The 13,364-nt window shown below is 41.5% G+C and overlaps 1 protein-coding gene across 2 annotated transcripts in view; it reads left to right on the top strand.

Moving 5' to 3' along the window:
• Positions 1 to 13,364, top strand: part of mys (position-specific antigen beta subunit myospheroid) — an 88,892-nt gene that overhangs the window by 51,896 nt on the left and 23,632 nt on the right. For both annotated transcript variants that reach the window (XM_019043274.2, XM_019043272.2), the window contains exons 2-4: positions 10,552 to 10,767; positions 11,676 to 11,925; positions 12,292 to 12,520. In XM_019043274.2, the coding sequence (XP_018898819.1) occupies positions 10,561 to 10,767; positions 11,676 to 11,925; positions 12,292 to 12,520 (686 nt within the window). In that variant the 5' untranslated portion in view covers positions 10,552 to 10,560. The remainder of the gene's footprint in view (positions 1 to 10,551; positions 10,768 to 11,675; positions 11,926 to 12,291; positions 12,521 to 13,364) is intronic.

Here is a 13,364-nt window from a genome sequence, read left to right as displayed (position 1 = left end):
CTAGCACTTAAAAGTTTTCCAAAAAAAATCAATAAAAAAAAAAAAATTAACTGAAAATAAAAAAAGGTTGAAATCAAGTATACATTCTGTTACGTAATGCTGAGCTTGACACCTTCCCATTCCTTGTCACGCTCGGTCAAAAAATTATGAAGACCCACTCACCCCCCCCCCCCCCCCCCCTCTAGAGCGCGAGCGTTGCGTTATTTGCGGACAGCCCCAACGGGCCAACCCGTTCAAATTCGGTTTGATTCCCCCCTCCCGCTTTATTGCCTTATATTCCGCGAGGACCTACAGCCATCTGTAGATTCTATTTTTTGTCCGTAGACATCAAGGGATTGGCACACCCATGCTTTAGGCGGTCCAAATTTTTAGGGATTGAGGCCGAGTGGATCTACCCTGCAAGAACAGAATCCACTGGAAAAGGCGTCACTACCGGGTTCTGAACCCGGGACCTACTCTCCCGTGCTAAGGAAAAACGCCGTATGAGCATTCGAGAGTTGCCAAATTTCCTCAGATGAGATGTTTATTTTTGAGGAAAGTTATGAATATTTTTACTCGAACTTTTCTGGAATTGTCGGTGAAATTGCGAACAAAATTATCTGAAAAATTGGAAGAAAAATACTCATATTTTGACCAGAAAATTCGTGTTTTATCAAAGGAAGTTTGGCAACGCCTCAAGGTTCATACGGCGTTTTTCCTTAGCATAATAGTATTCGGTCGGTGGGAATTTCCGTGGCGTTCTGTACTGCCGTGCTAAGGAAGAACGCCGTATAAACATTCGAGAGTTGTCAAATTTCCTCCGGTAAAATGTTTATTTTTGAGGTAAGTTATAAATATTTTTCCTTGAAATTTTCAGGAACTTTAGGTCAAACTACGAACAAAATTATCCGAAAAGTTGGAAGGAAAATATTTAAAAGTTGATCAGGAGATTCTTGTTTCATCAAAGGAAATTTGGCAACGGCTGAAGGTTCATGCGGCGTTTTTCCTTAGCACGGCAGTGTACCGCTAGTACGTCGCAAAAGGGGGGGGGGGGGGCTCTGGTGGTGGCGATGGGGCAACACGGCGGTGGATGCCCGGGCTTTGGGCACTCCTCGCCGCCGGTCGTGCCCTTGTAGGGCAACATGCAGCTATGCGCTCCGGCCAGTCCTCACGCGTGTCTCCATTTTTATTTCGACATCTTCGGATCCGTGTCGCGTTGGAGCCCGGACGGAAAGCGCTTTCCGCTTTTCCACTCTGATGGGCCTTTGCCGAATCCTCGACGGGGGCGCCCGTGCCGCCTGCCGCCCCCGCGTCCCGACCGAGGTCGCGAGAGTGTCGTGTTGGTGTGTGTTGCTCCTGTGCTCCGCCCGGATTACGCATTGATTTCGCATCCTGTTTTCACTCGCCACCGGGTACGTCCTACTCGACGTCTCATCCTTTCTCCGACCTTTGCTGCTGTCGTCGTCGTAGCTGTTGAACGCAACCTATTGTGTTTTCTCATTTGATATATGCGACAATTTCCTTGTTTCCAGGCATTTTTTTGGGGTTATTTCGAGTATATCATGCCTAATTTTTTACTCGGAACCCTCGGAGATATCTTATTTTAAAGAACTTGTCCTCCCTATCTAACAGGGTTGCCACAGTCAGGGAAAACCGGTAGCTGTTGAACACAACCTATTGCGTTTTCTCATTCGCTATGTGCGACAATCCCAGCTTGTTTCCAGGCATTTTTTTTCGGGGGGGGGGGGGGGGGGGGTCATTTCGAGTACACCATGCCTAATTTTCAAAAGTTTACTCGGAATCCTCGAAGATATCTTATTGTAAAGACCTTGTCCTCCCTATCTAACAGGGTTGCCATAGTCAGGGAAAACCGGGTAATGCCAGGGAATTTTGAAAAGTCAGGGAAAACCGGGAATTGTCCGGGAAAATGTCGAAAATGTCAAGGAAAATTTGTTAAATCATCTTCATTTGCTTTGAGGTTTCGAACAACAAATTCTGCCTGAAAACTATTTAAACTATGCCTTCTTAACCATCTGTCACATCTTCAATTGTCAGGGAATTTCACAGGTTATTTTAGCTCGCACGGAATGCAGGTTACATGAACTGAGAGTAGTAGTGAAATGAACTGCAATTCTTTAATAGTGTAGTGCGGTCGGTTAAGGAAAAAGTTCCTCATATTAGCGTCATCGATTTTCGCACCATTTTTAGTGTCGTGAATAATGCTGTGATGGAACTGACCTCAGACAAAAGTGTCGACTCGGTCAGCCCAATCTAAAGCACTGATCGTCCTGGAACTGGAATTAGAATGAAAGTGCTGTTGAGCCTTACATGTGAAATTCATCATGACGATGTACTTTTCGGCGAACTGTGTAAGCAGCTTTTCTCTTGAAATTGGATTGCTTACATACCGACTAAGAAATGAAGGATCAACATTCGTAATCCTTCCAAGTTTTAGTGCACAAAGAATGCAAGTCTTGTGTCGATTGTTTTTATGGCTTTAATTCCTTCGAATATTATCATAACTCGCGAAATTTTAGTTGTCTTTAATCGCACGATTTGTTTTTTTTTTCTTGAAGTTCCCTCTCAGTTGAATTCAAAAGCCAGTATATGTACTATTTTTCCGGAATGACGCGGGTCGGTTTTGGAAGGTAAGGATGCGATTCTTCCAAGTTTCCGATCTGTGAAATAGCGCATTATTTTGTCAAGCGACATCAGTGTATTAATGACATGCTTGCGCGTATATATCCATACCGAATAATTTCAATACATTCGCATTTTGGGAGGTATTAACTCCACTCCGTGCAATTCTTTGATGTTGCAGTCAACCTGCTCTACATATCCTCAATCTCGTAAATTATACTTTTAGCTTTCTCAGAATCTTCCTCCGGAGAAGGATGTTCGGAACGAATTCGTCGCGTCTTTAAAAGTTAAGACAGTTCCGGAGAGAAGCGCGTTTTTAGTTGCTGACAATGAAGCCGGATCATGCCAAGAAATCTTTATACCTAGTTTCGTCTATTATAAAAGAAAAGATGATCTGCGCTTGGAAGTTGTTTATTTGCTTGTATTTAAGAAAGAAAGGCGGCAACGTTGTATGAGTCAACGGCTCCGCGAGAATTGTAAACAATTCAAATTGGTGCAATCAATTAGGACCTTATGTAATCGCTGTTGCCATATGGCAGGTGGCAGGAAAGAATTTTGCTTTACACCTTCCAGCAACTTTTTTTTTTGGTTATCCCGAAATTGATGTACCTACCTTTCGTTCCCTAATATTTCCAAATAGAGAATAGAATTTCACTTCTCGTGCCTTTCAGCCGAAAGTTGCTTTGGAGTCATTTAATTTGATCTTGTATAATTCTACATACATACATGTAAGTCGCTTTACAGCACTCCCTCGCGCACTTTCCTTTACTCTTGTATAATTCTACCTTTACAATTATCGCGATATCAACACGTAATTATAATTGATTAAAATACGTGCAGTAAATAATTATATCCAAAATTTTAACAATGGTAAAAATAATCTATTTTAAACTTTTTCTATCAGAAATTGTCAGTAAAAAAGAAAATTAGTGTTGTTGATCAACTGTAGTGCAAAATTGTAAAGAACAAACAACACTCCCAGCAGACGTAAAAACAGGTGTTTGAATAGTCTGTTATGTTTTTTATTCATGTTCAAGCACAAATCATTAATACGCTACTCTGATATTCACAACTGATCCACCATCAGGATTTAGCAAAAAAAAAAAAAAACCCCGCAATCTGATGTAAGCTCAAGATCTGCTCGCCAGTGGCGTGGCGTGAATGAGCGATTATCGATATTTCCCCATTTAAATCCGTGGTAAAGAATCGATTATCAAGGTGTTCGCTGCGAACAACCTGTTAATCGATCCTTTTCCATAGGTTTAAATGGCAGATGAATCGATATATCGCTAAGCACGCCACGCCACTGCTGCTCGCTCTTGGTTTGTTTCTTTCGCTGGGTTTCGATCCGTCATAATCAGGTGATGCGAATCTCGCGCCGTTGGCGAAACAGCTGTGCGATTGACCCCGGTGTCCCGGCGTGACCCCTGAAGAGAAGAACCGCTTTTGTTGTCAAGCGTGCCCGAGGTCACCGGGTGGGGGTGGACCGGTGCCGGTGGGGTCCTGAAGGGACCGCTCACAACCGTCGAGATGCTAATGATCCAACATCAGACGGCCAGAGATGAAAGATGCCTCGATAGCTGGATGGAATCGGACCTCTGTGGATATTGCCGGATCAGGAAAAAACACCAGGTTTCTTTCCTAAAAAATTCCAAGATCGAGCGATGGAGCACATTCGGCAAACTTGGTACAGAGGCCTTTGAATTGTATCCCTAGGGACGAAAGCGAGGTAATCTGAGAGGCCACAGTCAGGAAAACTCGTGGAAATCGGAAAAATCAGGGGAAACGTGCGTTTAGAAAGGTAGCGATTTTTACCAAGTCACGTCACGCAGCCCTATTTTATTTCCTAGAGAATCTGAAAATCTCAATTTTTTCGTTTATCATCCAGTTTGGCACAACAGTCAGGACATTTCTCAAAATTAGTCTGGTGAACCTCGGAAAAGTCGAGTGAACCACTCTTGCATATCTATTGCCGGAATCACACGCTGACTTTGGTAGCTGAATCAGGAAGTCAACAGTCATCGTTCAACAGCTGAAATTTCGCCAATTTGAGTTAGTTTCCTCCAGATGCGTATCAAATCTATTCGGATAGCTCAGACAAATCCGACATGATCCGATGGTCGCTGAGAATCGTTGCTGAATTTTGCGCGCACTGGAAAAAAAAGTCGCTTGGATCTAGAGTCCACACTCTTGAAAACAATGACAAGAAAAAATACTCTTGATTCAATCGGATTTTTACTTGGATCAAAAGGAAATCAGCTTAAATTAAGAGGATTGGTTCTTGATTTAAGCAAAAATCAGATTGAATCAAGAGTATTTTTCCTTGTCATCGTTTTCTAGAGTCTGGACTCTAGATCCAAGCGACTTTTTTTCCAGTGCGACCCGTGCAAAATTCAGGCATCGCATCGGCCCGATGACGTCCACATTCAAGCCACATTCAGCGTGTGATTGCGGATAAAGCTACTTCTACTAACATGATGCTTTTATATAGCGCTTCCGTGCGCTCTGCGACACCCAGCCGCCTTGGGTAGCAATCCTGCCAGAGTTCCTCTGGCAGGACGCCTCTCCTTATTTCCTACCTTATACCGTCAATCCACGATTTGGCAGGGCGACCATTTCTTGTAGCTACCTATGGTAATACTTGGCTACGGTTGACGGTCAACTATGCGGGGTTTCATTTTTTATTCAAATGGTAAGTATCGTGTCCGTTCAGATGCATGCTTCGCACTCGTGGTACCCGTCCCATCACGGAGGTGGATATAGTAAAGGGAGGAGAGGAGGTAAGCGCTTCCTTGCGTCACGCGGTGGACATTAACAGAGGTGTGCCGTGCTTCGCGATGAATCGATTGTCACGCCATTGAAACCTATGGAAATAGATCGAGTGTCGCGGTGTTTGCATCGAGCGCCTTTTTAATCGATCCTTTACCATTGCTTCAAGTGGGAAAATATCGATAGGCGATGATCCACGCTAATGCCGCGTGATTAATGCGCGGAATGAATATCAGTGGCGTGGCGTGAATTGCGATATATCGATTGTTATGCCATTTAAACCTATGGTGAAGAATCGATTATGTACTCTCATGGTTCGCTGCGAACACACCCCGTTGTATCGATCCTTTTCCATAGGTTTAAATGGCAGAACAATCGATATATCGAAATTCACGCCACGCCACTGATGAATATCCGCGGCATGCAAGTGTGGTTATCCTTCGCGCTATACCACGCTGCTGCCGTTGCATCGCTGATAATCAAAAGTACTCGTCAAAAAGTCAAACACTTTTCTCTCTCTTGTTTTCTTTTAACCGTTAAGTTACGAGCTGTCCGTGGGTAAATTTTTTTGCCTCTGACAGCAATGTCTTTCTATAACCCTGAGATTTTCCGGGAAATTGCAATTTTCCCCGAGGACTGGACTCCTTCGTCGGAAAATCGATGTTCCTCTGCACTGATACTTGATTGAAAGAAATCAAGGTTGACTTGCTTTTTCGTAGCTTTACGCAGGCTTTCTCACTGATTGTAAGACAACAACGGTGCAGAAAGTTCCAAGCCTCTCCCCAAAGATAATCGCAGCCCTTTTCCATGCTTAATCAAAATTCAATATCTGCGTCGCACCTGAAGATTGTAATAATACAAAGGAAGAGGAAGGAATGAAAAGAAGAAGGAAAATAATATAATTTTCCGCGCCTGAATGTCGTTGAAGCGACTTAGCCGAAGAAAATCTTAGAGGGTTTCCTTCTCACGGGGGTCCCTCCATTTGACGCGGTGGAACCGGTCGCATAGATGGGATGTTCCTACATCTCTGTATCACATACAGATGGTCAACAGAGTGCCTGAGAACTTTTCGTGCCAAGGAAAAACGCATATGAACGTCCGAAAGTTGCCAAACTTCCCCCAGTAAAATGTTGGTTTTAAAGAGAGTTAGTAGGAATACTTTCTTTTGACATTTTCAGATAATGTAGATCTGATTGCAAATAAAATTCTCTGAAAAATTGGAGGAAAACTATTCACGCAAACTAACTGACGTACAGTTTCCGCGTCAACGTGGAGGATTTAAAGCCAGAAATTTCCAAATTAAGCCTAAAATCCCAATGAAGAAATGAAGACAAAATCCTTTCGATATTTAACTCGTTGAATGTTCTTTAAATTTCTCCCCGTCCTCCCTTTACGTGTTGAAACGGCAACAGTGTTCGAAACTTACCTTTGAGTTTTAGGAGCCATAATGTGGCGCATCAAGCCCGATTTTTAGGCGTCATTGTAGATTTTTTAGCGGCCAAATTGACTTTTCGCCTATACATTACGGCGCATTTAGTGAAAAGTTAGACGCAAGATGTTTTAGTAACAGAACTAGTAAGGAGCTGTAACTTGGGGAAGACACAAGCACAGATGATGAAATCGTGAAGAATAGAAAAAGCTTTCGTTTATTTTGTGGTGCTGAAAATGTCTAATAATCACCTAATTTGAAAATTTAGATTTTTAGGGGCCACGTTGGCGCAGAGCCTTCATTTTTTAGGCGCCATGGCCGATTTTTAAGGCGCATTTGGCGCGTTGGCGCCTGTGAGTTTCGAACACTGAACGGCGATGATCCCGTCATTGCGAGAATACTCCCCGTGCGATCCGGCAAAAAAGGTGGTTGATGCTGATGCAGCGCGGTGCTGTGCGGTCGTGAATATCGTGATACAACGATGTCAGGTCATCGCCGTTGATGTTGTTCAACGTTGGCGTCTAAGAATGCGACGCCGGACACCGACCATCGGTCAATGAGCAATTACCCATTCTCCAGAAGTCTTTTGTTTCATGTCTGTTGGTTTATTAGCTCAAGGCAAGTCTCCCGGCCTCTGTCAGCCGGCGATTCTTCGCCGGACTCAATACTTCGATCGGAATCGGACGCTAAAATGCCCGGGTCTGTTGTATATTGCAGGGTTTCCGGCGATCTGGAAAGCCGGGGAACGTCAGGGAAAGTCAGGGAATTCAAGGGAAAAGTCCGGGAATTCGTGAGAAAAGTTCAGGAATTTGTGGGAAAAGTCAGGGAATTTGTGGGAAAAGTCCGGGAAATCGTGGAAAAAGTCAGAGAATTCGTGGGAAAAGTCAGGGATTTCGTGGGCAAAGTCAAAGATTTCGTGGGCAAAGTCAAAGATTTCGTGGGCAAAGTCAGGGATTTCGTGGGCAAAGTCAGGGAATTCGTGGGAAAAGTCAGGGAATTTCTGACACATCCACCAATCACAAAAGCATATCATTGATCTTCCAACTGTTTACCCTTTCTGGTATTTTCTAAGGCTTGTCATCTTTTAACCAACTACTGAGTGCATTTATCCATAGTTTGATCTCTTAACAAGAAAATTTTGTTTGAAGTATAGCGAAAGTTAGAGTTTTTAGAAATTTTATTTGAAGGCTAGGGAATTTCGGAGTCAGGGGAAAGCAAAAATAGTGAGGGGAAATCAGGGAAAGTTAGGGAATTTCAAGATGAAAAAAATATGGCAACCCTGCAGTACCGTGTTCGCCGTAGTATTTCACAATGAAATGACTGCTAGAAGTCTCTCTATCGTGGTGTCAGTAGTACTGGAAACTCTGAAAAGAACCGCAGCAAGGGTTTCCGGCTGTCCAGAAAACCTGGAAAGTTAGGGAATATTCGTCGACCTGCGGAAGTCACGAAGTTCATAGGAAAAGTCACGGCAGTCATAGTACAACTCTTCGTGCTCCCTGGTAGTTGGACACTTACCACCAAAAATATCGTTCCAAAAGGGTCCCATCTTTTGGCATGTTCATAACGTAGTAGTTTCCTCGCCATTTATGGTTAAAAAAAATCCTAGGAGCTTAGTTCACCCCGTCCTTTCAAAAAATGAAGAAAACTAAATGTATTTATTTTGGAAAATATACTAAAAATTGATGTCACTGACCCATTGGTAGGTAAAAACTTGATGGGTGCGGAGGGGAGGGGGGCGGGGGTGCCCTGAATCACTCTGATGCCATTATTCTGTATCGATCTCTTGGAATTAATGATTGAGCTTGACGTCTGGACGATTCTCCAGGTGCCTCTTCCGGGGTTCGGGGAGTAGTTGATAATAAAAAAGAAGTAATCATGACCGAGTTAAAACCCCCGTGAAAGGGCGCGGTTGTGCCTCGCTCGCTATCGATTCTTCGTGTTTGCCGGTCGCTTCGGGTCGCGTCGTCGTTGGGTTTGTTCCGTTAAATGCTGTTCCTCCTGCATCGATAACGATTATCGCTCAGGATTTTCGTGTCGCTTCCCGGTTGCCAGGTGGACACGGGACTCCCGTCTCCCGGGGGGCTAGGAGCTTATTCAAACTCACGCTTTGAAACTTCGAATTACGGTTCTTCCAATGCAGGGTGTCTATAAGTCCGGAAATAGTACTGATTTTTCAAGGGCGGTCCGGGAGTACTGAAAAAGTGCGGAAATTTTGCAAAAAAGTCCGGCATTTTTAAATTTTTGTTGCAATTTGAGCGGGAAATTCAAATTTTTGAAGTTTTTCGAATTTCGTCAGTTGAAGGTATTGAAAAAATACTGAATTTTTCTGTCCAGGAGGCACTGGATTTCTTGGGAATGCACTGAAAAAGTACTGTAAAAGTACTGATTTTTGGCCAGCCTGTTTCAGTAGACACCCTGCTATGAATCGTGCGAATAATGATAAAAATATGAATCAAGAATAAATACGAAACACAATAATCGTGTTTTGTTACTATAGCATTTTGCGTTTGAGGCGCTACTGCGCCTTTGCACGGGCTTCGTTCAGTGGCGTGGCGTGTTTTGCGATGCATCGATTTATCTGCCACTCAAGTCTATGGGAAAGGATCGATAGAAGCGGTGTCCACGACGAATACCTCAATAATCGATTCTTTACCGTAGCTTCAAATGGGGAAATATCGATAATCGATCATGCACGACTCGCCACTGGCTCCGTCCGGTTATATATCTGGAGCGGTGTCTACGATAAGGGCGCAAGTCCAGAAACTCATGAGCCCTAGCTTTCTGCGTAATTAATGAAAGCTAGGGCTCCAATTCATTTGGCATCGAGTTCTACCTAAGATTAGTACTTTGCAAACTTGAAAAATTTAGCAAAATCCAGATGGGCCGGTAAGGCCCTTAACGCCATTCCTCCTTTTTCATCAACATTTTTTTTTTTTTGGGGGGGGGGGGGGCGGCGGCAAGACAACCGTCGCCAAGCTTTTGCGAGGAACACATATACATTTTATGAGGCTGTAGAGAATACAGCCTTCTGAAATTTTTTGTTAAATTTGAAGAGTGGACGTAAGGAACTTGTTGAACATGTTTTACTGAAGCGTGCAGTCGAGTCGCAGCATTTTGCTCCTAATGACTCAACTGTTCGCCAGCTCATAATGTCAAGACACATTTTATACTTTATGACAACTTGACACCAGTGTGAAGATAGTTTGCTGACATGTAGTGGAAGTGCTCTGCTTCCTGGGATTTGAAGATGCATTGCATGCACTCCTGTTAAAGAGTGAGTTTCTGTTCCCAGTTCTTAGTACACTAGATTTCTCCTCAAGAGCAAGGCGAAATTCGATAAATTTGCCTTCAAGCTAAAATAAATATAGGGCTTAGAACTTAGGTGGTCAGCATATCCTTTGACTTGGAACCTTTCAGGTTTTTTTGATTGGAGTGAAATGTTTTTTTTTCTTTGTTTCTTTCTTTGTTTATTATCGCTTGATAAGAACAGATACGTTTTCACTTACAATGGAAGTGATGAGAGATGGAGTAAGTGATGGAGTGAAATGTAATAATACTCTCAGGAGATTGAATAATCGACGCAGTATGCGTCTCTTATCAACTTGCCTTTTCTGTCCTCCTTTTTTCACTGCCACTGCACCATTGAATTTTTCAGATGCATTTTTTCTTGCACTTTAATTTCAGTGCTGTTACTTTGCAAAAAAGCTAATTCGTATTTTTTCGTTGTGTTGCAGGACCTCAAAATGGAATTAAGGTGGTGGAGACGGTGTAAAAGCGACATTGCCCGAGTGTACCCTAGGATAATGTTTTTCATAGTTGTCTCAATGTTATGTATATCATCAACGTATGGTCAATTACCGGAGAAACTAGTTAGTCAAAATCCTTGTATCGTCAAGCAAACATGTTCCGAGTGCATACAAACGCCCACTTGTGCGTGGTGCGCAGAACCTGTAAGTAAACATGTCTGTCCTCAGCATGTTTTCAGTATATTTATTTTTCCTTATAAATGTATACGGATCAGTGGCGTGGCGTGAATTGCGATACATCGATTGTTATGCCACTTAAATCTATGGAAAAGGATCGAAAAACAGGGTGTTCGCAGCGAACACCTTGATAATCGATTTTTTACCATAGGTTTAAATGGCATAACAATCGATGTATCGCAATTCACGCCACGCCACTGATACGGATAGTAATTTCAGAAGAAATCCTTAGCAAAATTTTTTGATTTGGTATGAAATAATTTCGGAATTCACAAGTTCAAAATTTAAATTATCTTAACATAATCATATTTCTTCAAGCTCCTGTCTACAGAAAATGTTAATTTTTTATTTTTAGCTTGTTTTCCGTTTATCTTTTTTCTTTAGTATTATTACGGCGCTTGAGTCGATAAGTTCACAGTAAATGATCACACAATGAAGGGCGAAAAAAAGAAATTGCAACCTCTCATGAGGTTTACAGAAAGTATACCAAAAAAATTTAAATAGGTACCTAATTTATATAACAAATTGGTATCATAGTGAGCTCTAGAGCTATCCTGAGCCCATCAGCACTTGGATATGGTACTCATTTGGTGTGACCTTAATACATACAGTGATGTAAATTTTGGAGAATACCTACGTAAGATTTCATGAAAAGCACCGAAGAGCTTAAACTTCTTGATGATTGAAATAAGAATATTAAATAGGTACTATTGACTTTCAGTCTACTTCTGCTATATAAAATCCATGCAGAAGACAGAAGGCAAGCTTTTCATTATTTTCGTTACCTACCTACTCTCATGATGAAAAAAAGAAAAATTTTTTGAAGTTTTCCTTATTTTTCTTTGGCACCTAACTTCTTTTTTCTCTTTTTACAGAATTTTTCTGATCAGAAGCGGTGTTTCCAGCCGAACATTAACACTGATCTACTGCTTAAATGCGATGAAGCTTTCGTTGTAAATCCTGACAATGTATATTCAATTTTAGAAATGAGAGAATTATCTCGAGCTAATAGTCATTCACATAGCACGAGTATAAAAAACACTGCCAGCGGAGGATCTTTTGGTGCTGGAAGTAGGGAAGCTGTACAGATCACTCCTCAACACGTCTCTTTAAAACTTAGAATAAGTAAGTATCGTCTATTTTTTCAGTGTGTAAGCAGTTTTTAACATCACACCACTACATGTAGGTGTACAGAAAATAAGATTTACAGGGAAAAAATAATTACGATTATCCTTAAGACGCCCTTGATTTGTATGAGAAAATGGTAAACTTATCAGTTACATGAAAATGATTAATAGGGAAAATGTGCCTCTCAGAAGAAATTTACACCGCTGAACTTGAACCAAACTAGTCAAATTTTAATCTCACTTTGGTATGATTTTGGAGTCAACCTATTAGATCTATAATAAATGCATGAGTTCTTGTGGTGTTTCAGGCTACTTTCGATTCTTTTTTTTATTTATTTTAACCCCTCAATTCTTTTTTTTCCAGATGAAGTGTATAGAATGTGGCTCAACTACTCACAAGCTGAAGATTATCCTGTAGATCTTTACTACCTCATGGACTTATCAAATTCAATGGCTGATGACAAACAGAAACTGTCACTCCTTGGAGATCTACTGGCAGAAAGTATGCAAAATATCACATCGAATTTCCGACTAGGTTTCGGCAGTTTTGTCGATAAAGTTACCATGCCATATGTTAGTATAGTCCCGAAAAAGTAAGTATCTCATCATATTATTCGAAATTTGCTATCTGTTTTGACCTACCGAATAGATCATTTTATGAAAATTTGTGAGTTAATTTTTTCATTCAGAACATGAATGGGAAACATAGAAGCAATTCAACACTGAATAGAACAACATTTACTAATTTTACTGCGAGAAACAACAAAATTTTTTCTAATTTTTTCCATCGTTCTATTCCTTTTTTAAATTAATCCAGAGTCTGTGCCTCTCTTAGATTAATCGCTCCTTGTGACAATTGTGAAGCTCCATACGGTTTCCGAAACCAAATGTCTCTGAGCACAGGAACAGCCCTGTTTTCTGTAAGTCAGCCGTAGTTGCTACCCTGCCTCTCGGTGTTGCTATGCATCCTCTCAGTTGGTCTAATAAAATCAATGTTGTTCGAGTGTAAATTATTAACCAATCACAATCCCTATCAGTTAGGGGAAAAAGTAGACTCCTCTATCTCCACACTGTCTCGGTATTAATGCGCCCTGAATTATATACCACTCTGTCCACTCAAAACTCACAGCTTTCTTTAGATTCCAGCGCAAAATTTGTAGGGAATGCTCTCATTAATTTCTATAATCACACCTATTACTTTAGCTTAATTGTATCTCAGGGACTTTAGCAGATGTTTTAAAAGAGGGCTTTATTCTCAGCAGTTGTTTTATCCTTATCAATTTAAAATAATTTGTAAGTATAGGACTTCTTTAAAACTACAAAGAAGTTAGACGTCAAAATGTCCAAATGTACTCCAGAAACCGATGTGTTACGAGTAATACAGAACTTCATCTTTTTCCCCTTCACTAATGGAAATCAGATTTTAGAGCTCTTTGT

Source organism: Bemisia tabaci, chromosome 1 (genome assembly GCF_918797505.1).
Source record: "Bemisia tabaci chromosome 1, PGI_BMITA_v3".
In the NCBI taxonomy this organism is placed as follows: domain Eukaryota; kingdom Metazoa; phylum Arthropoda; class Insecta; order Hemiptera; family Aleyrodidae; genus Bemisia; species Bemisia tabaci.
Note: the sequence above shows the minus strand (reverse complement) of the source record. Positions and strands in the feature narration are given on the sequence as shown.